The 24,994-nt window shown below is 33.3% G+C and overlaps 1 protein-coding gene and 1 long non-coding RNA gene across 5 annotated transcripts in view; one reads left to right on the plus strand and one right to left on the minus strand.

Moving 5' to 3' along the window:
- Positions 1–24,994, minus strand: part of cacnb4b (calcium channel, voltage-dependent, beta 4b subunit) — a 60,914-nt gene that overhangs the window by 33,674 nt on the left and 2,246 nt on the right. For 2 of the 4 annotated variants that reach the window (XM_021476925.3, NM_001113516.1), the window contains 4 exon segments: positions 24,280–24,363; positions 5,229–5,360; positions 1,693–1,815; positions 1,422–1,549 (listed from right to left, as the gene is read on the minus strand). In XM_021476925.3, coding sequence (XP_021332600.1) covers positions 1,422–1,549; positions 1,693–1,815; positions 5,229–5,360; positions 24,280–24,363 — 467 coding nt within the window. 4 annotated transcript variants of the gene reach the window in all.
- LOC141386203 (uncharacterized) overlaps positions 1–24,994 on the plus strand; it is a 111,585-nt gene that overhangs the window by 4,743 nt on the left and 81,848 nt on the right. Inside the window, exon 2 of the long non-coding RNA XR_012407708.1 lies at positions 779–1,114. This is a non-coding gene — a long non-coding RNA (uncharacterized lncRNA). The remainder of the gene's footprint in view (positions 1–778; positions 1,115–24,994) is intronic.

Raw genomic sequence — 24,994 nt, forward strand, 5'->3', positions numbered from 1 at the left:
AAGTCAAAACTCAGAGATATCTGCAAATATTTTTTCAATGGAAGTCAATGGAGGAATGACTAGTCATAATATATTTGCAGATATCTCCAATCTGATTTCGTACTAGTACAATTGTAATTGCAGATATCTCTAATTGTCATTCTGACTAGTCGAATTATAATTATGACTAGTCAAAATATAATTAGAGATATCTCTAAATATATTTATGGATAGTCAGAACAAGGTTTAAATGCTAAAACGGCTTGCCATACGCTCTCACTCAGTAGCACAGTGGAGATTTCTCTAGTTATATCGTTTCAGTCGTTTGATATGCCGTCAAATATTTCGCCAAACAGTCCTTAGGGATGCAGTGACACGCAGTCAGATATTTCGCCGAACAGATCCGCCACTTTTGGCGCTCATAAACAATCATTAAGCTCTCGTGCTGCAGGAGTGAGGAGGTCTGCTGAAGGTGCGCAGCTGTGGTGCTGTGAGGAGTTTGCGTCTTTAATAAGCTACGGCAGTTAGCGTTCACTGAACAGTAAGAATGATTATTAATCCTATCAAACAGTGCCTTAAAAGTCACGTCTCGCTTTCGGTTTCGGGCTTTGGCGCGTTTTGCGCTCACACTCAAGCGTACCGCGCCAAAGCCCAAGTGTACCGCGCTCAGGCACACCTCTTCCAACCGGGCCAGGGCCAGCCAAGTGAACCGTGCTTGAGCGCGATTCAGCGCACTCACACTTCTCAAACGATCCGGGAAACGGGCCTGGGCACGGTACGGATGGCATAGTGTGAGTAGGCCCTTAATTGTTGTTGTTTTATTTTTTTTACCTTTGTGTCCGTTTGGCTTTGCCTGTTTTCTGCAAGATCAGTTTCAGTTATTTTGTAGTACTTTGTAATCTATTTTTCAAGTAAAGATTTATTTATTTTTTTCTTTCTGAATCTAACGACCTAAGTTTCCTTATTAATCTTCTGCTTTTGGGTTCATCTGTTGAGAAGTTAGCTCAGTTGGGAAAAGCTCCAGCTTTAAGTCCATGAGACCAGGATTACACGTATATTTAAAACAAATTACGCTGATTAGTTTGTTGTGGTGAGCTTGTGGCATTCTGAGAAGTTGAGATTGTGTTAACTAAATGTGTCTGGAAAACGTGAATGCAACACGTTTCTTCCTATTTGTGCACAAGTTACCAATGGACGTAATGAACTTGCATGCTCAAAAGACGTAATATGTGAACGGCCTCTAAAACTGCTTCTGGATATATTTAAACTTACTTAAGCCACATACAACTTCATTTAGATATCAGAGAACAATCTAACATACTGTATCAATGCATTCTATGGCACCTTTAAAAAAGTATCACTGGAAAAAACATCAAGAACCAAGAGGTTGCGGAAAATCAAATGCTCCATCAGCTAGTTAAGTATGATCTCTATCTGCTTACCCTTGTACTCTGCTTTTCTTCTGTTCCAGCTGTGCTCTGATATTCTCCAGCTTCAGGGGACTGGGGATAAAGCCAATCTCACAGCCTTCTTTTACCAGCCTCCCAATCCACCAGTCATTATTAAACTTCTGCATATGGAGAAGAAAGGATAAAACTTTAGCCCCTGAAAGCGTTTGACCAACGATAGCCGCTTAAGTAATGAATTTTGGCTAGAGTTTATCTATATTTGAAGAAGGCATTAGTGAATCTGAGTCAGTAGTAAGTTTTTCACCTCTTTGATGTGCAGGAAGTCTTTCGCATCGAATGAGATGGCGGTTCCTGGCACAGGCACATCTTCATCCAGCGCACCACAGTAGCTGACATTTGTCTTCACGGCGAAGGCCACCGCTTTGGCCTGAAAGTCAATGTTTTTGAATTTAGGTAAGCTAATGCACAACATATGCAACCCTATATGTCTAATAGTCTCCTTTAAAATGTATTCATCACTTTTAATTTATTGCACTGGTGCCATGAAGCTTAACTGCTTGATGATATATTTAACTTCACTGTTACTTTGATTTATTTCTACTATTTTTTTTTGTCTTTAAAGCCACTTTTGACAATTTAGAAATAAAGTGATATAGAAATAAATGTGACTTGATTTAAATTCATTTTAAACAACACTTTTTAAAATGTCAACAATTTTGGCTGTCCACTCTGTTAAATCCACTTGTTATATCCACATGTACACAAACAGTTGAAGTCAGAATTATTAGCCCCCCTGTTTATATATATTTTTTTCAATTACTGTTTAACGGAAATAAGTTTTTTCAACACATTTCTAAACATAATAGTTTTAATAACTCATCTTTAAAAACAGATTTATTTTATCTTTGCCATGATGCCAGTAAATAATATTGTACTAAATATTTTTCAAGACACTTCTATACAGCTTAAAGTGACATTTAAAAACTTAACTAGGTCAATTAAGTTGACTAGGCAGGCTAAGGTAATTAGGCAAGTCATTGCATATCGATGGTTTACTTTGTAGACTATCAGAAAAAAAACCATAAAGAGGCTAATAATTTTGTTCTTAAAATGGTTTTAAAAAAGCCATTTAAAAATATTTAAAAAAGAAAAAAATTCAAAGGGGGGCTAATAATTTTGACTTCAATTATGTATATATATATATATATATATATATATATATATATATATATATATATATATATATATATATATATATATATATATATATATATATATATATATATATATATATATATATATATTTATTTATTTATTTATTATTATTTTTTGTCGCCTTTGTTGAATTTATAATATCCACTTGTTAAGTCATGTTAAAAATTTTTTAAAAAAATATTTACATTTAAAAAAGAAAAAAATTCAAAGGGGAGCTAATAATTTTGACTTCAATTATATATATATATATATATATATATATATATATATATATATATATATATATATATATATATATATATATATATATATATATATATATATATATATATATATAAAATGAATTTATATTGAATTTATAATATCCACTTGTTAAGTCATGACATATGGAATACTGTTTACAGGTCCAAGCCACTTCTCATTTAAATTGAGAAAATATTTGTTATTACATTAAAGTAAATTTTATATAAAAGCATGGTCTACACAACAGACTTGCTGCATTACAGACACTAATATTTGACCAATTCATCAAAAAATAATTATCTTCTCGCCATCGGATATTAGGTATATATATATATATATATATATATATATATATATATATATATATATATATATATATATATATATATATATATATATATATATATATATACACACTAGGATCATGATTTTCGAAAGTATTACATCACTTTGTTAACATTTATTATTACTATTTGTTGGGTCTCCACATACAGTTTGATATATAGAATATTTCATGATATGTAGAATATTTCAGCTTGGACACTTTTCAGTTCATTGAGAGTAAAACAAAACTGTCTGAATCTGAAGATACTGTTGTGTCGACCGTCATCTCCTCCACATCACAGCATACCATGCTCACATTTGTACAGAACTGTGGTGAGTAAAAACAGGGGGTTTCCCTGGTTTTATTTTAATAAACAGAACAAATCAAAACCAACAAATAACAATTGGATGCTTTACTTGTTGAGACAGAAGTAGTGGGTGCTTCTTGGCCATAACAATATAGTCTAGACCAGGGGTGCCCAAACCTTTTCTTATAAAAGGCCAAAAACCAAACTTGATTGAGGGCTGTGGACTGAAGGTACACTCAAAAAAATATTTTATTACTTGTTCAAACTACTTATTTAAAATGAGCTGAAACAACACAATTCTTTAGATTTTATTGGGACAACTTAATTTTTTATGTTCAATCCACATGAATTTGTTTAAAATGTTAAGTTAACTTAATCAATTTGTGTTGGGACAACATGAATGAATTGTGTGGAACCCTGCATTTTTTACAGTGTAAATATACCCAACTGCACTGTAAAATAATGTAAGGTTGCACACAATTTATTTAGATTGTCCCAACACAAATAGATTAAGTTAACACATTAGTGGATTAAACATAAAACAATTAATTAACTGTCATAAAAAAAATCTCAAGAACTGTGTTGTATGAGCTCATTTTACATAAGTAGGTTGAACAAGCACCAAAATATTTTTTTCAGTGTTTATTACATTAAAGTTGCCATGGTTCATTTATTTAATTTATTTGATATTATTAATACATACATATATTTAATCATATTAAATAATGCAATAGAATTTTTATTGAACTTATTACAATAAAAACACAATTCCTTATTTAACACAATGGAGATCAATGCCGAATACACTAGTAAAGCTGCACCTGACTTTGCCAATGTCTTCTGAGTTGTCTTCTATCCATCAGTGACAGTGTATTTTTTTAAATAATCTGATTCATTTACAACATTTAATTGAAACGTTATTTTCAGTTTCCTTTTTTGTAGCTCAGCAATAAAACAAACTACCACAAAAGATTTTAGGATTAGATGGCGGGCCAAATTAAATCTTATCAAGGGCTAACTCTGGCCTGCGGGCTTTAGTTTGGGCATCTTTGGACTAGAACAATACTGCATAACTGTAGCTCAGACATGATGGCTATGAGAAGCAATTAAATAACATTAAACTGTGACAAATGTACAATTTGTGGTTACATTTAAGTCACAATGTTGATCTATTTGCCATTTATTTACTATAAATCTGTGACTAAGACTTTATACCTATGATTTCTGTCATTATTTACTAACCTTCCAGAACAAAGAGATTGAGACAAAGAGAGTTCTTCTCTTGTTTCTAGTCCAAATGTCTAAAAATCCTTAAATCAAGAAGCATTTTCCAGACAAGCAAAAAGTATTGTCTTGTTTTCAGAAATAATTTTTAATAAGAGTTTTTTCCTTAAAACAATCAAAATAATCTTGTTTTTCTTGTCGACATAAGATTATTTTGCCTTTTTTAAGGAAAAAACTCAAATTATTTCTGAAAACACGACAATATTTTTGCTTGTCTAAAAAATGCTTCTTAACTAAAGAAATTTAAGATATATTTAAGATATTTGGACAAGAAAAAAGACAAGGAAACTAAGAAAGAAATCCCTTTTTGCAGTGTAATGTTTAGAAACACTTGAAAGTCTGAGTAAATGATGAGTAAATGTACAGTTTTGAGTGAACTATCCGTTTAATACTCTACATAGTGTGAAGAAGTATGTGATACATATAATGTGATAATATACAGTACGTGTATTGTGTGTGCTTTGACCTTTGCCCTCTCCAGCTGTAATTGAGCCTGCTGTTCTCGCTCCTGCCGGCCCTGACTGCCCCCCTCCGGCCTCTCCTCCTCCAACGACACATCTGAATCAGACGGCCTGCTAGTGTAGGAATCAGCTGAACCCTGTGAACACACCACACAAAATACATAACATGCGTGCATGAGGACTGGCTTTAAAGGAGACATGCCATTAAAACGGCTCGATTAGTCCACCAGATTATTAATGGAAACTTTGAATGCTGTCTTCTAAAGCATCAGCTCATAAACATATGACCACACTGACAATATTTATTCAGCATTCAGATATTGGGTGGTAGTCAGAAAAATGTAATCAAAAAGAACCTATCATAACCAAGTAAATTTACATATAAATTGCTAAAATTGCATATTAATCCCCTTTTTACAAGTATGTGAAGTTTCAGCTCAAAATGTTTTATAACTCTTTAAAACTGCCCTTTTAGGCTTCGATCCAAATTGTGTCATTCTAGTGACTGTCGCTTTAAATTCAAATGAGATTGTACACCCAGCCCTCTTTTCAAAATGATCTTCAGCAGGTACAGTGTGAAAAATCCAATGGCTGGCGACTGCTTCTCACTTAGGGCTGTTTATGCTAATGAGAGAGAGAGAGATTGTCACTAATGACACATACAAAGGGAGAATGCCAATTTAAAGAGTTTTTGCAGATGGTTTTTACGTATGTTTTGTGGTGTTTCCCGTTGTGTATTCTGTCCTGCACAGGTGTGCAAACACTGGTCGAGAAGGCTGTCAATTATCATTATGATGCCATTCAGCAAACCAATCAGAAACTGCATTTAAAAGGCGTTCACCACTTTTCAGGAAGAGTGCGTGATTCTACACCAAACTCCTCACTTTTGTCGACTAGCCCATTCATTTGTGTTAATAGTATTTTTGTTGCTGTTTAGTTTGTCTCTTATTTAAATGCTTTATTGTTTACTGTTGGTTTCTAGGTTACTAACACCACAGTCAGCCACTCTTACATTTAGTTGGAAAATCTCAGAAAATTATTTTTCTTTACTTTTAAAAAATTTGTTTTGCATTTTAAGATGGAAACTTGGCTAATGGCTAGTACTTTGAAAGTCCAAACTAAATGAAAGCATAAAAAAAAGAAAAAAAAAAATATTTGTACACACACACACACACACACACGCACACACACATATATATATATATATATATATATATATATATATATATATATATATATATATATATATATATATATATATATATAATTATTATTATTATTATTATATACAATTGAAGTCAGAATTATTAGTCCCCCTGTTATTTTTTTCTTTATATTTCCCAAATGATGTTTACCAGACCAAGAAATTTTTCACAGTATGTCTGATAATGTTCTTTTCTTCTGGAGAAAGTTTTATTTGTTTTATTTCAGCTAGAATAAAAGTAGTTTTTAATTTTTACAAACCATTTGAAGGAAAAATATTCACCCCTATAAGCGAAATTTTTTTCGATAGTCTACAGAACAAACCATCGTTATACAATAACTTGCCTAATTCCCCTAACCTGCCTAGTTAACCTAATTATTCTAGTTAAGCCTTTAAATGTCACTTTAAGCTGTATAGAAGTCTCTTGAAAAAATAACCTAGTCAAATATTATTTACTGTCATCATAACATAAAATACATCCATTATTTGAAATGAGTTATTTAAATTATTATATTCAAAAATGTGCACACGTTCATTCTACCCAATCAAAATTGTGCAACTGAACTATGCAGGACGCCCACAATAAAACAAACAAACAGGAAAGCACTTATGAGTGAAATCGGGGAAAAAATAAACAGGGGGAATAATTTTGACTTCAACTCTATATATATTCTTGACGCCTTGTCATCGATCTCAGTTGTAAAAGCAACAAATAATACTTCTAGTTGATCATTTCGAAAAATGGCAGAAGGTAGATATTTCCGATGAATCATCTGTTGAACTGCATCCGAATCATCACAAATACTGCAGAAGACTTATTGGAAGTCTTATTACTTATTACTTAAGACTTATTAAAGTTCCTGAAAGCAAAGAAGGTCAAGGTGCTCCAGGATTGGCCAGCCCAGTCACCAGACATGAACATTATCGGGCATGTCCAGGGTAAGATGGAGGAGGAGACATTGAAGATGAATCCAAAGAATCTTGATGAACTCTGGGAGTCCTGCAAGAACACTTTCTTTGCCATTCTAGATGACTTGATATAAAAGTTATTTGAGTCATTGCAGAGATTTTTGGATGCAGTCCTCCACTGCACAATGACTTTATTTTCTGTACTGTACATTATAAATAGGTGACAAGACCTTTGTCTACGTTAAGTCAGACCTTACTGTCCTAATTAAATAATTAAAAATCAAGGATCATTTTTTATTTTGGCAAGATAAGAGTAATCTAGAGGCCTTTGTCTTTAATATAATCAACTTCTGATACCACATAATCAACTAAAAGTCATTTGTTGTTCCTAAAACTTGGATAGATGACAAGACTATTGTCAGGTACTGTTTATTATCTCAAAGCAAACATTTATTTTGGATGCAATTAATCAAAAAACAATTTTACAGATTATTATAATTTTTTTTTGAATAGTGCATTTGAGTCTTCTTTTATCATTTGCACATTAGTCTGGTCTGCTGCATTTTCATTGGGTCTGTGCTTCTCATGTTTGCCTATTCAGACCGCTGGAAACACAGGTCAGCAAAAAAACCACCTGTACCTCTATTACTAGACACAACTGTCAGCCATAGAGATACATGGTCCTCAAGCAAACGGAAAAATACACCTGTGAGCTGAAGGTGACTTTAGGCTAGCTGCATTTGTTCACATTCTTCATTACACCCTTACAAATAACAGATACAGCTGAAGGCAAAAGTATTAGCCCTCCCTATCGTGAAATTTGTTTTCTTTTTCAAATATTTTCCAAGTGCTGCGTAATGGAGAAAAAGGAGCTAACTTCTTTTGTATATGCCATGATGACAGTACATTATATTTACTAGTTATTTAGCAAAATACTAGTATTCAGTTTAAAGTGCAATTTAAAGGCTTAACTAGGTTAATTAGGTTAACTACGCAAGTTGAAGAGATTAGGCAAGATATTCAACAAGATTTTTTTTCGTTCATTTTTTTATTATTCCAGCCAAGCTAAAATATATAACTTTCTTCAGAAGCTGAAACATAATAGGAAATACTTTTAAAGATGTCTTTGCTCTGTTAAACATCCCTTGGGAAATATTTGAGAAATAATAAAACTTTTATAGGATGGCTAATAATTTTGTTTTCAACTGTGCATGTGCTAGTTTACAGATTAGACATTACGTCACATTTTATATTTACCTCATAATTAAACTTTGACGTGTGTATTTTAATTAATGGCACACATTTTTAGTGTGTAGTATGGCAAATATAGAAATACATTTTACATAATAGAAATTCACAATTTAGAATGGTTACTAACACATACCAGTGAATTTTGGGAAAAGTACCGGAACGACTTTATCAATTACCAGAAATGAGCTCTAAACATCTGCACTTGTATTTGTAAACACAGAAGTGGTCAGGCTTTTGTTGATGGTTTCACTTTTATTTGAAGCTTTAGCATTCATGCAGCTGCTTTGTGAGACATCCAAAGGCAGAAGTGTGAACCACAGCTAAATGTTTACACATTTGATGACATAACAAATTCTGTGGATGAATAAGTATTGTGAACAACTTCGATGAAAACACTTTCGCATGTCGAGATGTACAAAATATGTGTTTGTGCTGGCGCTCACCAGCTGCTTCACGTGCACACGGGTCAAGCAGCTGAAGCAGAGCTTGAAGGTAAACAAACATCGGTTTACCATAAGCATTTCATTTATTTATTTATTTATTTTACACAGCTGGCATTAAGAAGGAACATACAAATGTTATCTGAGTAACATCTAGCAGCCAAATGTGTCTGGAAAATACTCAAAATGCTTTTAATTTTATAAACAGCGCGGATGTGAATGCGTCTGAATGTTCTGATTGGCTGGAGTGGACGTCTCACGTCAGCACATTCTAATCGTGAACACGTTATTTCCAGCAATTTTCCTTCTGCGTTCACACAGAGTAGCATTCCGGCAAATTACCGGAAATGTTGCATTTTCTCTGTCTGGAAAATAGCCGGAACGAATTTATCAGTATTCTCAAAAAGGGCCTGTTCACATATGATCAATTTCCGGGAAAATTGCCGGTAATCTTGGTCTGTATGTGTGAAAGGGGCAATCATCTCACTTTAAACTATTAAAAATATTAATAAAAGTGACTTTTTAAAAAACTTTTTAAGGTTAAAAGTTATTATAAGAAAGATCAAGATTCCAAATTCAAAAAGCATAAATAAAACAATAAAAAAATAAAAATATGAATCACAAAATACAGAAAACTGCTAGTTTACGAATTTGTTTTTTTCAGTGTGTCATACTGAAAAACTTAATTCAAAGTGAACCCTCAAGTATACAGGTGTGTCTTAAGCATAGATTAAAAAGATCAACAGTTTGAGCACTTATTAGGAGTGGGCAAGCTCATATCCAGAAATTTGCAGCATTGACAAAAAGGCTCGGCCACCTTTATTTTTCAACCTTGCTTTCGATAAATGGGAATGCGATTTTCATTGTGAGACTAACAGACTATAAAACTTTATGATAAGGCTGTACAATATATAATTACAGCCTCAATATCGCAAAGTGTATGTCCAAAATTGTCACTTCGCAGGATATGCAATGTTGAGTTGGGATAATAGTTGATCAACAATTGATTAGTTGAGAATACATGAAATTATTGGAGTCACTGCAAAGTATAATAACAGACTTCCTCATTTCTGTGTGTTTTAAAGGCATTTCAAGAGAGTGTAAACCATTTGGGCACAATAACAAACAACATTTGTAACTTTAATGAAGAATAATTTTACTGAATTATTAATAATACAATGAAGACTATACCATGGTTTCCTCCATTCATTCTTCTGACGCCACACCAAAATTCATTCCTGCCATGGCTACATTACCTTTTTCATTCAAAACATTCAGTTGTTGTAGTTTTTTTTGTTTTAGTAGCAGGTTATAATCGCACTGAAACGTATTAAAAGGTAACTGAATCATAATAGAGCAAACTTTTGTGTAATGGTAGTAGGGCTGTACATCATCTATTTAACCCTTTAAAGTTACATGCTGACTGACTGACAGAGCTGAGCGATGCGTGAGGCCAGCAAACACGTAGCTTTCAGTTATCATGAACACGGTTTCCATAATTACACTTTATTTCTAGATAACGGTCTATGGTTCTGCATACAATGACTTGATTATCAATGACTAATGACTATCTTGTTGGAGTTTATAGCTGTTTCACTTTACTTCAGGATGCAACAATGCAGTTCTTTAGGTCTATTGGAAACATTCATAAATATTTCTAGCAAATCTAATAAATTTGGGAGATATATTAGGCCTGTGCAATCAATTGGAATCAAATCGCAGTTTGAAACGTTGAGATCAGCTAATTGCAAGAGGCTGCGTTATGAAATGTATATTTATTATTTAATTTCCCCACCCAAAGCAAATGAGGGATCTTACTAGCCAATTAAGTGAGCACACTTTCGTTCCAGCCAATCAGAATTGCGAAACCGAACAATGTAGGACGCCCGCAATAAAAGAAACAAACAGGAAAGCACTTACTAGTGGGATGGTGGCATTTGCTGCTTCAGAAGTATTAATAGACTAATTTATATCAAAGAAAAACAGCATGTCGGTAATATGGAAATATTTTGGTTTCAAATTCACAGACAGCAAACAAAAACAGGTCATATGTAAGAATTGCTGCCACAGCACCAGGAAATACAACAACTAAAAAGTCAACTGAAAGTATTGCCAGTGACACTCAATCTAATAGAAAGCAACAGCAAAGTATAATTTCAGAGTTGTTTCAGCCATGTTAGATTGCTGAGTGTTCTGTATTTTTATAATTAGTATTTTTTTTTATAATAAGCTACAATATATCTCCTAATTTCAGTTCAACATGTTTATAGTAAGGTAGCTTGACTACAAAAATTTAATCGCAAATCGAATAAAAATCGCAATATCGGTCCAAAAAAAAACAGCCCTCCTAGTTACATAAACGCACTAAACCGCACTTCAGCTGTGTTTATTTGAGAGCGCAGAAGAAAATCTGAGCTTGAGCGGCGTATATTTGAGGGCATGCAAGAACAGAGGAAACCGACGTGCAAGCAAAGACATTAGCGTTACAGTACGTATACTCGTAATTTGTAATACTGTGCTAACAATATTTATCATTGAAATACTCCATAGATAGTTGGAAAATCTGTGTAAAAGGCCTGCCACCACAGCTGGAAAAAATCCTAGAGGAAACACTGTACAGTTTTATTTTACTTTTCATTATTACATTTCTGTACCTGAATACTGTCTGACTCTTTGCAAACCATAAAGCACTGTTTATTTTACTTATTGCTAGCAATTTGTTTATTATTTTTTATATATGAATCACACCCTTACAGTATCACCTCAATCATTCATTCATTTCCCTTCGTCTTAGTCCCTTTATTCATCAAAAGTCGCCACAGCAGAATGAACCGCCAACTCATCCAGCATTTGTTTTACACAGTGGATGCCCTTCCAGCTGTGAACAAGTACTGGGAAACATCCATATACACTAATTCCCACCGTCATACACTATGGCCAATTTAGTATTCAATTCATCTGTATCGCATGTCTTTGGACCGTGGGGGAAACCGAAGCACCCGAGAACATGGGGAAAACATGCCAACTCCACACAGAAATGCCAACTGACCCAGCCGGACACCTTAATCAATCTAAACTCATAAATTTTTCCAAACAGAGCTATTTGATACATACAATTGTAATCATATCACAATATATATTGCAGAAAAACAAAACATCGCCATGTCAGACTTTTCCAATAGCATGCAGCCCTATATCTTAAATCTGCTAGATAGAAACTCATTATCTTTCCACAACAAAACCTCTATCTAAATTTATACCCAAATATGTAGCTAACATCTTTTTCTGCTGCACGTTTTCTCATCCATCAGACAAAAAGAAAGTTTCTGTAAACTTTCCACCTTTGATAACCAACTACTCTAAATACTCAAGTCAAGTACAAACACTTCTTCAGAAATGCTCAATCAACCATGAAATACTCTCAGCATTCCTATGCAATAACATCAAGATCATTCCCTTAAAGTACATACAGTACCTTCACCGCCGGCTTCTCAGGACCTTGAAAAACTTCACAATACACAATCTGAACATTTTCGCCTGAAATCTCCAGAAAATCCTCAGACGGCTCCAAGATGTTTGAGAGAGAAGCAGCTGACATCTTTCCTCTCAATAATAATCAAAAAACCATACAGCGCTGGTATTCACACTTTTCCCGCTTTAAGATAATAAAGGCGATTCCAGCATCAAGTACATAGTCCTCTAATTAATGAGAGACACTGCTCAAAGTGAAGCGAAGCTAGGAAGCTGTATTCTGTTAATCCAATTTGGAAACAACATTAGCTCAAGTCAGTGAAAAGAATGATCGGGTCAATATCGCATTAGAGAGAGAGGCAGAGAGAGAGCGAAAAAGCCTCGCAGTCGGCTAAAAAAATTTGAGCACGCTGCCTATGGCGAAACACTTTTTCCCTGAAGGCAGCCGCTCCGCACAAGCTTACTTCAGCAGGGACCCAATTGAGGCCGGTGAGTCCAATCACAAAACGCTTGATTCGGGAAACAAAAAATGCACAAGTTTGCTTATCTTTCACCGCAGAAGTGATGATTGTGAGCAAAAAAAATAAAAAGACGAAAATTCAAATGAATGACTTTCATCCTTGATTTTGACGAGATAACCGTCTTTTTTTGCTGAAGAGTGAATTTGGAAGGCTGGTAAAGGTTTATTTTTAACGTCATGAAGAGAGACAATTAAAGCCAGCAATTTAAGCATAGTTACATTTATCAACTAATTTAAAGACCTCATGAAATTAAAATAAAAACATTACATATGTTAGTTTCAGTCTGTTTTAGGTTTTATGGTTATCTGTATGTAGATGTGCTCCAAAAAAGTGAAACAATTCACATTTAGGTGATATAAAACCGATATAAACATGTAAAGCTTGCAGTTTGTCCCTTTCATCTAAATGGATCAATGTTTTTTTTCCACATCACCTCATCCTTTAGTTTCACATCAAATCTTGACCAATCAAATGCCCTCTAGTATCTGACTTGCCCCGCCACCCTTCAAGACGGTTCTCATTTGTTTTATAAAAAAGGGGAGGTGACACTCTATGTCCCACCCTCTTTTAAATTTTCAGTTGAGATTATTTCACCTCAAAGTCAAATTTAAAGACATTTTAAGTGCTTTTTAAACCATTACAAAAGAAATTTAAGGGCTAAACGCCAATATTTTTTTGGGCATGTAGAAAATATTGAAAAAAAAGGTAACACTTTATAAAAACTACACACTATAAATCATTTATTAAGCATTAGCAAATAGTGAATTCATTATCTGTTAAGCATTAACTTTACATTAATAAACGTTAGTAAGCAGTTTATAACTGCAGCTACAAATGCTCTATACTTGACTTTTAACCACATTTAAAATGTGCTTAATAATTGTGTTTTCATACTTAGTAAATGATTTATTTTTCATTACTAAGTTAAGTATCGCATTATTTACAAACCAGTTGTATTTAAGAGTAGTTGAGGGTTTTTAGGATCATTCAGAATGAGTTAGTAAATAATTAATAAACTATTAATATTAATATTTATATCTCTTATTATTCAGGCATATATTAATGGTTACTATGTATGTTAATAAATGCTTTATTAACTCAACTTCACCTAGTTTTGTGACCTAATCTAAAGTAAGGACTATTTATGCTTTATAAATCCTTTATAAATGACAAATAAAGGCTCAGTTAAATTCTAAACAGGAAAAATGACATTATTTATTCCTATTCAATTAAAGACACACAAATAAAACTGCACTTCAAATAAAAAATAAATCTTTGCAACCTGATCTAAAATAAAATCACTGTAGAGTTTAAACATCACATTTTAATACATTGTTTAATTATTATATTGTTGTTTTATCCAGTTTTGTTGTATTTTGACACTCCTGTTATTCAGCAATGTTTAAACTTTACAGTAATTTTACATTTTAAAAAAGATTGCAAAGATTATAGTTCATTTGATACTGATTCTTTAATAGTCATTTATAAGGGATTTATAAAGCATGAATAGTCCTCACTTTAGATTAGGTCAAAAAAATGCTTAAAGTTGAGTTAATAACGCATTTACTAACATATTAGTTGACTATTAGTATATGCCTGAATAATAAGACATATAAACATTAAAATTATTAGTTTATTAATCATTTACTAACTCATGCTGAATGATCCTAAAAACCCTCAACTACTCTTAAATACAACTGGTTTGTAAATAATGCGATACTTACAGTAATTTAGTAATGAAAAATAAATCATTTACTAAGTATGAAAATACAATTATTAAGCACATTTTAAATATGGTTATAAGTCAAGAATAGAGCATTTGTAGCAGCAGTTATAAACTGCTTACTAACGTTTATTAACGTAGAGTTAATGCTGAACAGATAATGAATTCACTATTTGCTAATGCTTAATAAATGATTTATAGTGTGTAGTTATTATAAAGTGTCACCTAAAACTAAATATTTGGACTACAGACTGTCCAGGTCTATAAATACATGGAGGACTTTTAAACAAATATAATAATAATAATAATAATAATAATAATAATAATAATAATCAATCGCCTCACAGCAAGAAGGTCCCTGGTTTGAGCCTCGGCTGGGACAGTTGGTGGTTCAGTTTGCATGTTCGCCCTGCGTTTCCTCTGGGTGCTCCGGTTTCCCCCACAGTCCAAAGACATGCGGTACAGATGAATTGGGTAGGCTAAATTGTCCGTAGTGTATGACTGTGAATGAGTGTGTATGGATGTCATCCAGAGATAGGTTGCAACTGGAAGGGCATCCGCTGCCTGAAACATGCTGGATAAGTTGGAGGTTCATTCCGCTGTGGCGACCCCAGATAAATAAAAGGACTAAGGCGAAAAGAATGAATGAATGAATAATAATAATAATAATAATAATAATAATAATAATAATAATAATAATTCCTAACATTTATATAGCGCTTTTCTGGACACTCAAATCGCTTTACACATTTTTGGGGGAATTTCCTCATCCACCACCAGTGTGCAGTATCCACCTGGATAAAAGCAGCTAATTGGTGGAGAGGAGACAGAATGATGTAGCCAATTATGATATAGTGATGGTTAGGAAGCCATGATGGACAGAGGCCAGTGGGCAAATTGGCAAGGATGCCAGGACATCCTGGCATTTTTAACAACCGCAGAGAGCGAGGACCTCTGTTTCATGTCTCATCCGAAAGACAGCGATCATTGAGCAGTAAAGAGTCCCATTTGATTGTTCAATTACTGTTTACCTGAATACTGTTAGACTCCTTGAAAAACAATGAACCGCTGTTTATTTAGTTGATCTTTTTATTCATTGGATTTCTCTATGCTTGAAGATTGTTTATTATATTTTATACAAATTCACTCCTCTACAAAATCATAATTGCAATGTACGATTTCTCAATAACGCACAGCCCTACCACTTGTCGACTGATGTTTTAATTGTTTTGTGACAAATTTAAAGGTGCAGTAGGTGATCTGCCAGAATGCTAGCATTAGCATTGCAGCTTTGAAAATATACATCCCTCCCCTGCCGTCCAAAGCGTGCACCAAACAGATGACGATACACAACCTTATGTAACACTATCATGTCATTCACCAGTTAGAAAACTCCACAGAGACATGCACTTTGTCCAGCGTAGTTGTTGACAGGCCAGTGGGTGCAGGAATTATATTTCCCCAAAACTGACATTGGGGTTCTATATCCGCACATTCAGACTTTCTGCTTAATAATATAATTTCAGAAAAGTATTGTTTGCAATTTCTAAATAGTGAAATCATATTATCAGCCAATGACAACACTGTAAAACCCGATTGCTACTATCCATTTCAATGTAAAAATTAATTTATATGAGTACTGTGAACTTCATTTAAGTTGAATGAATGAGGTATTTAATTAACTCATTGCCTTCAACACTGAGTTGAATTAACTTTCAGTACATTAAACTACAAAATTAACTTCACTCCTTTCATTTGATAAAGTTAACTGTTGGGTTTTACAGTGTATACAATACAACATTGTTCACAGTCAGTTAAACAGTGCTAATGTTGGTTTGACATTTTTTAATTGGACGAACATTTTTTAGTCCTATGCCTTACCCAGATTATAAAAATACATATAAATACATTTAGATGATTTACTTTAATCATTACTATCGGTATGTGAAGAGACCTTTAACTACACTGTAAACTCCAACAGTCAACTCTATCAAATGAAATGAGTGTAGTTAACTCAAAATTTACTGAAAGGTAATTCTACTCGTTTCAAAAGAGCTTTGAACTCACAGTTGAAGGTACCTCATTGCTTTAACTTAAATGGAGTAAGTTCACGATACTCATATACATTCGTTTTTTAACTCAAATTGTTTGTGGCAGTCGGGTTTCTCAAATGGTTTGAGTTGACATAACTTATTGGGCTTTACAGTACTCAGTTGGTTTGAGTTCTCTTTATTTATTATGATTTACTGTGCTCAAATTGGAATCAAATGGATTACAGTACTCATTAGGATTAGTTTTTGAACTTAAATGGTTTGTTGCAATCCGTTTCCTCAAATGGTTTGAGTTACCTTAACTTTTTGGGTTTAACAGTGTAGCACAACAAAAAAAACATTTCTGAAGGCAATCACCTACTGCACCTTTAATCTGTTAAATATTTTTCTAGATTAAAACAACACAACACCCACTGTAAAACAATTCCTTCATGTTGTCCCAACACAAACTGAATAAGTTAACTGTTCATACAAATTTAAGTGAATAGAACAATTAAGATGCCCAAAAAACGTAAGAATTATGTTGTTTCAGCTCATTTTAAATGCATAGTTTAAACAAGCAACAGAAGTCTCTCTTCACTGTAAAAACTGATTAGTTACTTAAAGCGAGTAAACTATTATGCTAATTGTACTCACTTTTTTAAGTCAACTAATTCCTTTTTTTCACAGTGTTTTCAAATAATTACTGTAATTATAACAATATTACATACAGTTAAAGTCAGAATTATTAGCCCCCTGAATTAATAGATGGCTTGTTTATTTTTCCCCGAATTTCTGTTTAACAGAGAGCAGATTTTTTCAACACATTTCTAAATATAATAGTTTTAATAACTCATGTCTAATAACTGATTTCTTTTATCTTTGTCATGATGACAGTAAATAATATTTGACTAGATATTTTTCAAGACACTTCTATACAGCTTAAAGTGACATTTAAAGGCTTAGGTTAACTAGGCGGGTATAGCCTAATTAGGCAAGTTATTGAATAATGACGGTTTGTTCTGTAGATTATCGAGAAAAAAATGTAGCTTAAAGGGGCTAATAATTTTGTCCCTAAAATGGTGTTTAAAAAAGTAAAAACTGCTTTTATTTTAGCTGAAATAAAACATAAGGCATTTTCCAGAAGAAAAATTATTATCAGACATACTGTGAACAAGTCCTTGCTCTGTTAAGCATCATATGGAAAATATTTTAAAAAGAAGAAAAAAATTTGAAGGGGGCTAATTATTCTGACTTTAACTATCTTTGGTGCTTCATTAAGTCTATAAAATCTACAATTATATCCTGTAAAGAATTTAGAAGACACATTGGAGTCTGGAAGAGCAGATTTATTTTAGTTACTGTCATTCTGCTAGATATAGAAAAGCTGGAAAAAAAAAACAAATATAAAAAATGTGTATTGGAAAATGTGATTAGTTTACTTTGATTTTTTTAAAGTGAATACAATTTGCATAATAATAATAATTAAGTCAACTTAAAAGTTCCAAGTTACAATGGGTTTACTTGCATTATTTTATAAAGTCAACTTGTTTCTTTTAGGGCAATTGATTTACTCACTTTAAATAACTAATCACTTTTTACAGTGTGTACAATGTAAAAAAAAAAAAAAGCAGGGTTCCACAATTCCTTAATTTTGTCCCAACACAAATAAAATGTTTTTACGAATTTAAGTTGATTGAACAAAAAACAATTAAGTTGTCCCCTAAAAACTCTCAAGAATTGTTGGTTCAAGTATTTTGAACAAGCAGCTAAAAACTGAGTGAATTTTCATCCACAAAATTCCACAAAAAAAGGCTAAAATAGATCAATAGCTTCTATTACATACTGAATATCAGAATATAAACACATCTGATGAGAATTAGAACAGTTTTCAAGGGCCTCTAACACACACACACACACACACACACACACACGCACACACACACACACACACACACACACACACACAAAATCCTTGATGTCTTTTCCAGACTTCTGGCTCGATTTCATTTTAAGGCATTCAAGTGGGGCACCTAAGCCATGTGACTCATTACATTCTACACATCAGCGAGAAGCGGCTCTGCCCCTTTAACAGCCCGACAGCAAATGAAGCTTTACAATTTGACCAGCGCGATAACACCCTACGCAATTTCCACCATAAAGACGTCAGGTATAAATCCTACAATGAATAGAAAGTCACATCCCACGAACCCAATTGAACAAAAAAAATGAATGAGAGACGCGCTGTTCTTTCGGCAACAGCCGTTCTCCTAACGCACCGGAATATGAGTGAATTTGTTCAATGGGAATGTGTGCTATTAAAACACACAGAACACACACACACAAAGCCTCAGATGAGCATTTCCCAAAAGCACACCCACGGACATCGGTGGGCTGCATCTTAAAAAAAAAAAAATCCTGGTACACCGAGTCTCGCAGGCCCTGTATGTGCAGCACAGCTGAGCCACACACACACACACAAACGCACACACACACACACGCACAGCCAGTGGGAAAAGACTATATATAGCAGTAGTCAATTCTAATCGCGAGAAAAAATAACTCACCGCCTCCGAGTCTTCAAATCCATGCAGGTACAAATTGTCATACATGGAGGTTTGCTATTCCAAAGAGGTCCTCTTGAAGAATAGAGAAAAAAAAGAGAGAGAGAGGAGGTGGTGGAGATGGAGAGAGGGGGGGAGGAGGAGGAGGAGGAAGAGGAGGAGGGAGCCACCACCACACACACAAAAAAGAGAGAGAATCGATGGGGGGATGACGATCCCCTTGCTCCACGGAGGAAGAACAAGGAGGGAAAAAAGGGTGAGAGATGCCTCACGAGAGAAAGAGAGGATGGAGAGAGAGAGAGAAAGAGGGAAAGCAGGCCTGTGCAGACGGCTCGGCCTGCAGGATGGAGTGGATCCCTCGTTCAGCCTCCAATTCTCTCACATCCTCAGGCAGGGAGAAGCTTCCCAACGGCTCACTGACGCGGACGTTTCATCATCTCTCAGCAACACGCTCGCACACACACACGCACAAACACACACGGCGCTGCTCCCCGCATCAGAGAGAGAGAGAGAGAGAGAGAGAGCCTTCCTCAATCTCTAGCTGATGACACACTTGAGCAGCTGCATGCTGATTGGCTGAGCAGACCCTCCAGTCAGAGCTGCTGCTGCTGACGTGTGTTCTCCTTGACTGCGAGCGCTGATGAGAAAGAGAGAGAGAACGAGCCTCCCCTCTGCTGTTTTCATTCTCTCTTTTTCCTTCTTTGTTTCTTTTGAATGTACAGTCAGGTTTCCTTTAAGCCATTGTATTTGCAGTGATCTTGTTTTCACGATGCAGTAATAAAATCATTAATCTGCAATAGTCTCAGAATACAAAATCCTCTTATATTTACAGTCAAAATCAACCATGGCGTTTTCTTAAATGCACATACATATCAGGTAAACCAATTTTTTGTAAGACATCAAGTTTAACATGAATCAATAGGATATAAAGTTGATGGCAAAATGCTTTTTTTATTCAAATACTCCCAAGTGCTGTTTGATGGAGAGAAGATGAACATTGTTAAAGCACAATAGTTTTAATAATTAATTTCTATTAACTACTTTTTTTTTTTAATAATATTTTACTAGTTATTTTGCAAGATAGTATTATAGTTTGCAGCTTAAAGTGCAATTTACAGGCTTAACTGGGTTTATTAGTTTAAAGTTAGGGTAATTACGCAAGTCATTGAACACAGTAATTTGTTTTGAAGTAAATCGAAAAAAAAAATCAAACAAGATTTAAGGGAGCTAATAAAAATGAGCCTAAAATGATAAAAATGATTAAAAAAAATGTATCTATACAATAAATAATATGATATATTAATACATACATTTTAATTCTTTAAAATTTTCTCCCAATTTCTGTTTAACAGAGAGATCCCATTTCTAAATGTGACAGTTTTAATAACTAAATTCTAATAACAGTAATTTCTTTTATCATTGCCATGATGACAGTACATAATATTTTACTAAATACACCGCAACTCTTATATTTCAAACCTGCAGGAAGCACTGTAATTGATACAGTTTTTTTTTTTCCAATGAGGGGGTGTAATAAATACATTAAAATTTTTATTAAGTGTTGTTCCCAACAAATAATAATAATAAAAAACACTGGTTTAAAAAGTATTTTGTGACACCCATATCCGTCATTAAAAACCCAGGTTTGTTTTGAATAATAACTTAGAATCAAGGTTCATTTTAGGCCTATATAAACTATAAAACATCTATGCAAATTAATGCAATACTATATGTAAAAACTAAATCATTATATACTATAGTAGCCTATAGCCCATAAAAAAGGTCAATATTGCCTTGTTGTTTCTCATCTCGCTCAGCACGCGCATTGAAGCGCAAGTGACAGATACAGAGGAAATCAAATAAAAATAATATAGGCTAGAATAAAATAATATAGCCCACTTTGCAGCTTTCTTTTAAATTATAGTAGGCCTACTGTATATAAAATAGCGCCGGAGTGTTTCTCAGTGTTTCGCAGGTAAAGTCTTTAAATTGTGTAATAATTGTACATTTTTTAAAATTTCTATAAATAAAGTGGGGAGAAAATAAATAATTAGGCCTATTTAATTATTCATTTATTATTTATGCACAGTAATTGAGACATAAAATGAGATAGTAAAATATGAATCAACAACAAAAATTTAAATTAAAACTATAAATGAAAAAGCTTTTTTATTGACTGTCTTAGTCCGATCACATTAAAATAACACTGTACATCTCTCAATATTTAGGCTAAAACACTGCTTTATTTATTTACTTATTCATTTTAGTTGTCTTTTCTTTCTTTTATTCAACTTTCCATAATGAATCCTCATTGCACTTAACAAGTTAACAATGATAATAAAGCTTGTTGACAAGTTTTTAATGATTAATGAAGAAATTATAATGCCTTGTTTGATTGTTTATCTTTATTTACAAGTAGCAGAGTATTTACAGCTACTGTACAGGCTATTTTTGTCCATTCACATTCCATCCCTTTGTGCCCCCTAGCGTTATAGTCGCCAAGGGGCACCTTCTTACACGTTCTTCAAAAAAACACGTTCTTGCTCCTTTAGAGTGGCGCCAGTACAAGGCAGGAACTAATGCTCATATTAAAGTGTCACCTACTGTATATTTCAAGATTCAGCTTAAAGTGCAGTTTAAAGGCCTAACTAGATTAATTAGGTTAACTAAGCATGTTAGGGCTATTAGGCAAGTCATTGTATAACAATTGTTTGCTCTGAAGCCATTCGAAAAAAAAATTTGCTTAATAATATTGACGTTAAATGATTAAAACAATGTAAAACTGCTTTGATTCTAGCTGATATAAAACAAATAAGACTTTCCCCAAAAGAAACAGATATCAAAGGAAAAATGACTCTCTGTTAAACATAATTTGGGAAATATTTATTAATAATTTAATAGTTAAGCTAATCATTTTGACTTCAACTGTATTGCATATTATAACTGCAAAATAGTATACAACGGGGTGTCCAATCCTGTTTAGTAGAACTGGACACCAATGGTAAATATATTCATGTAAAAAAGGTTAGGACTGCCTACTTAATTACATAGTTTGCTATATAAAGACATTTAGAATATGTTAAGAAAATTACATGGTCCTTTGCAAGCCCTGTTGACATAAAAGCCTATTATAAAAGTATTCTTTCTCCTTCTGTCATTCAATTGTTTTTACACATGACTCTTTTGTTTTCAGATTTATGTTTTGTTTTATTTATGTATTGTTTGGGTTTTCATCAAAACCTGGTTCAATTCCATGTCAACAGCTCCTTTAGAAATCTTATTTCAAAGAAAAAAACTTGACATTTTCAACACTTATTTCCCTATTTGTATGTAACAAAAATTAAGCCAAGATAGAAAAGATTGTAAAGTAGAGCTGCTCAATATTTTGTTTCAGCATTGATATTGCAATATACACATCCACAATAGTCACATCTTAGAACCTGCAATGTCCAGTCGTAATTACATTTGATCAGGTACAATAGTTGAAAGTTTGTCATGTGCATGTTTCAAGATCTGTGATTATTATTATTGTTTCAAGATTATATCTTGAAAGCATTTCAAGAAAGCTTAAAAGTACAGAAAGTTTTAACATTTGTAGCTTTATATTACAAAGATGATTAAAATTTATTGATATGATGAAGACTATACGGTGATATATAATTATTCAAGTTGTGTTAATACTATATGAATTCTCCGAAATCAGAAAAGCAGTTTATTTCATTTGCATCTTTGCTCTTTTGCATTTATCTATACTATACTATTTAACTATGCTCATTAATCTATGTAGATTTGATGGTGTGTTTGGGATCGTCATATTAGATGGACATTGGAGAGGTATTATGTTAACAAAAATCCAGACCTGTTATATCTTTTGATGATCAGTTAAAGGTATAGTTTGCCAAAAAAATATCATTCACGTATTCTTTCAGACCCTTATGAGTTCCTTTCTTTAAGAAGATATTTAGAAAACTGTTGGATACCTGTAACCACTGCAATCAATAGTATTTATTTTTCTATGGAAGTCAGTGGTTACAGTTTTTCAGCCTTCTCCGAAATGTCGTCTTTTGTGTTCAACAGAAGACAGAAACACATAACGTCTCAAATCACTTGATGGTGAGTGAATAGGCATGTGATTTGTAGTGCCTGACTTACTTTTTGCCAGTGCTATTTGCTGTTGCTCATCTGAGGTTTAAGACCTGTCAAAGATCACATCATTTTTTATGTGCTGATATAGAATAATCAGACTGTCATAGGTTGTTCCAACATTTACACATTACTGTTTATTATAGGATATACTGTATAAAACCATAATCCAAACAAATACAGTACTGTCCAAAAGTCTTCTATTTTCACAAAAAAAGGTCAAGTCAGTCGGAGATGTTGTCACAGTTCTTTTTATATTTAGCCTGATTTTTCAATACACATAATCTTGTGTATTGGTATGTGTTTTGTGTTATTTTTCCTTATGTGACTGATTATATCAACACATTAAATTGGTTATAGTAAAATTGATTATTAATTAATAGATAATTAATTTACCACTTTTTTATTTTCCAATCTTATGTCAACATTGTCTTTACAATATTTGTTCACGTTATCTCATGTAAGAATGTCTGCCTGATGTAAATAATGTTTGTTTATATATTTTATATTTATGTAAACTATATAAAGCAATTTTATTAAATTCTGGACAGTTACAAAACTGCATTATAATATGTGACGGCATAACGAAGGAAAAAAAAGATTTTAGAAGGCAAGAATCAGAGCAGATGAACAAAACAAAAACAAAATAATGACAGAATAAGTTTGCTTTAATGACCTTCAAATGTGTGGATAATAATGTAATTGAGCCCAAATAGGGGGATGAATCATTTCTTTTATGGATAAAAACTGCAAAGTAATGCTAAAGTCTCTAAAGAACCAGGCTTTTTTAATGTGTTTACCTGTCTGAGGATGAAACTGGTGGAGGTGGTGCTGCCATCAGATCTCTTCAGCCGACTGCGTCGTGAATATGTTCCCCTGTTCACCTGTAGAGGGAGAAATGACCAAATCATGAATGAATAGTCTTCATTTCTCAATCATTTACTTTTGAGAATACAATATTAGCATTCGTTTTAATGCAATCTTGCTTTTGATATTTGGTCAGAATCAGAATACAGTAAGGAGCAGAATCAGTATTGAGGATATTGGCCAAGTAGCTATAAAGGTTATGAAAAACTTACAACACATCATAAACATGGACTGAATATTCCGCTGGAAATAAGTACGCTATAACTAAACAGCACACTTAAAAGACCTATTTTTTGGAAATAGGCTCATTTTACAACTCCCTAGAGTTAAACAGTTGAGTTTTGCCAGTTTTGAATCCATTCAGCCGATCTCTGTGTCTGGCAGAAGCACTTTTAGCTTAGCTTACCATAAATCATTAAATCAGATTAGACCATTAGCATCTCACACAAAAAAATCAAAAAGAGTTTTGATAATTTTCCTATTTAAAGCTTGACTCTTCTGTATTTACATTGTGTACTAAGACGACGGAAACTGAAAAGTTAAGCTGTTACCTTGCTGGGGACCATTTTGAAGCACTGTATAATATCATTGTGCCACAGCAAATGGTAGTATCATGGTAGTACAGCAAAGTTCCTTGATTGTTACGCC

The sequence above is a fragment of the Danio rerio genome, chromosome 6, assembly GCF_049306965.1.
Source record: "Danio rerio strain Tuebingen ecotype United States chromosome 6, GRCz12tu, whole genome shotgun sequence".
Lineage (NCBI taxonomy): Eukaryota > Metazoa > Chordata > Actinopteri > Cypriniformes > Danionidae > Danio > Danio rerio.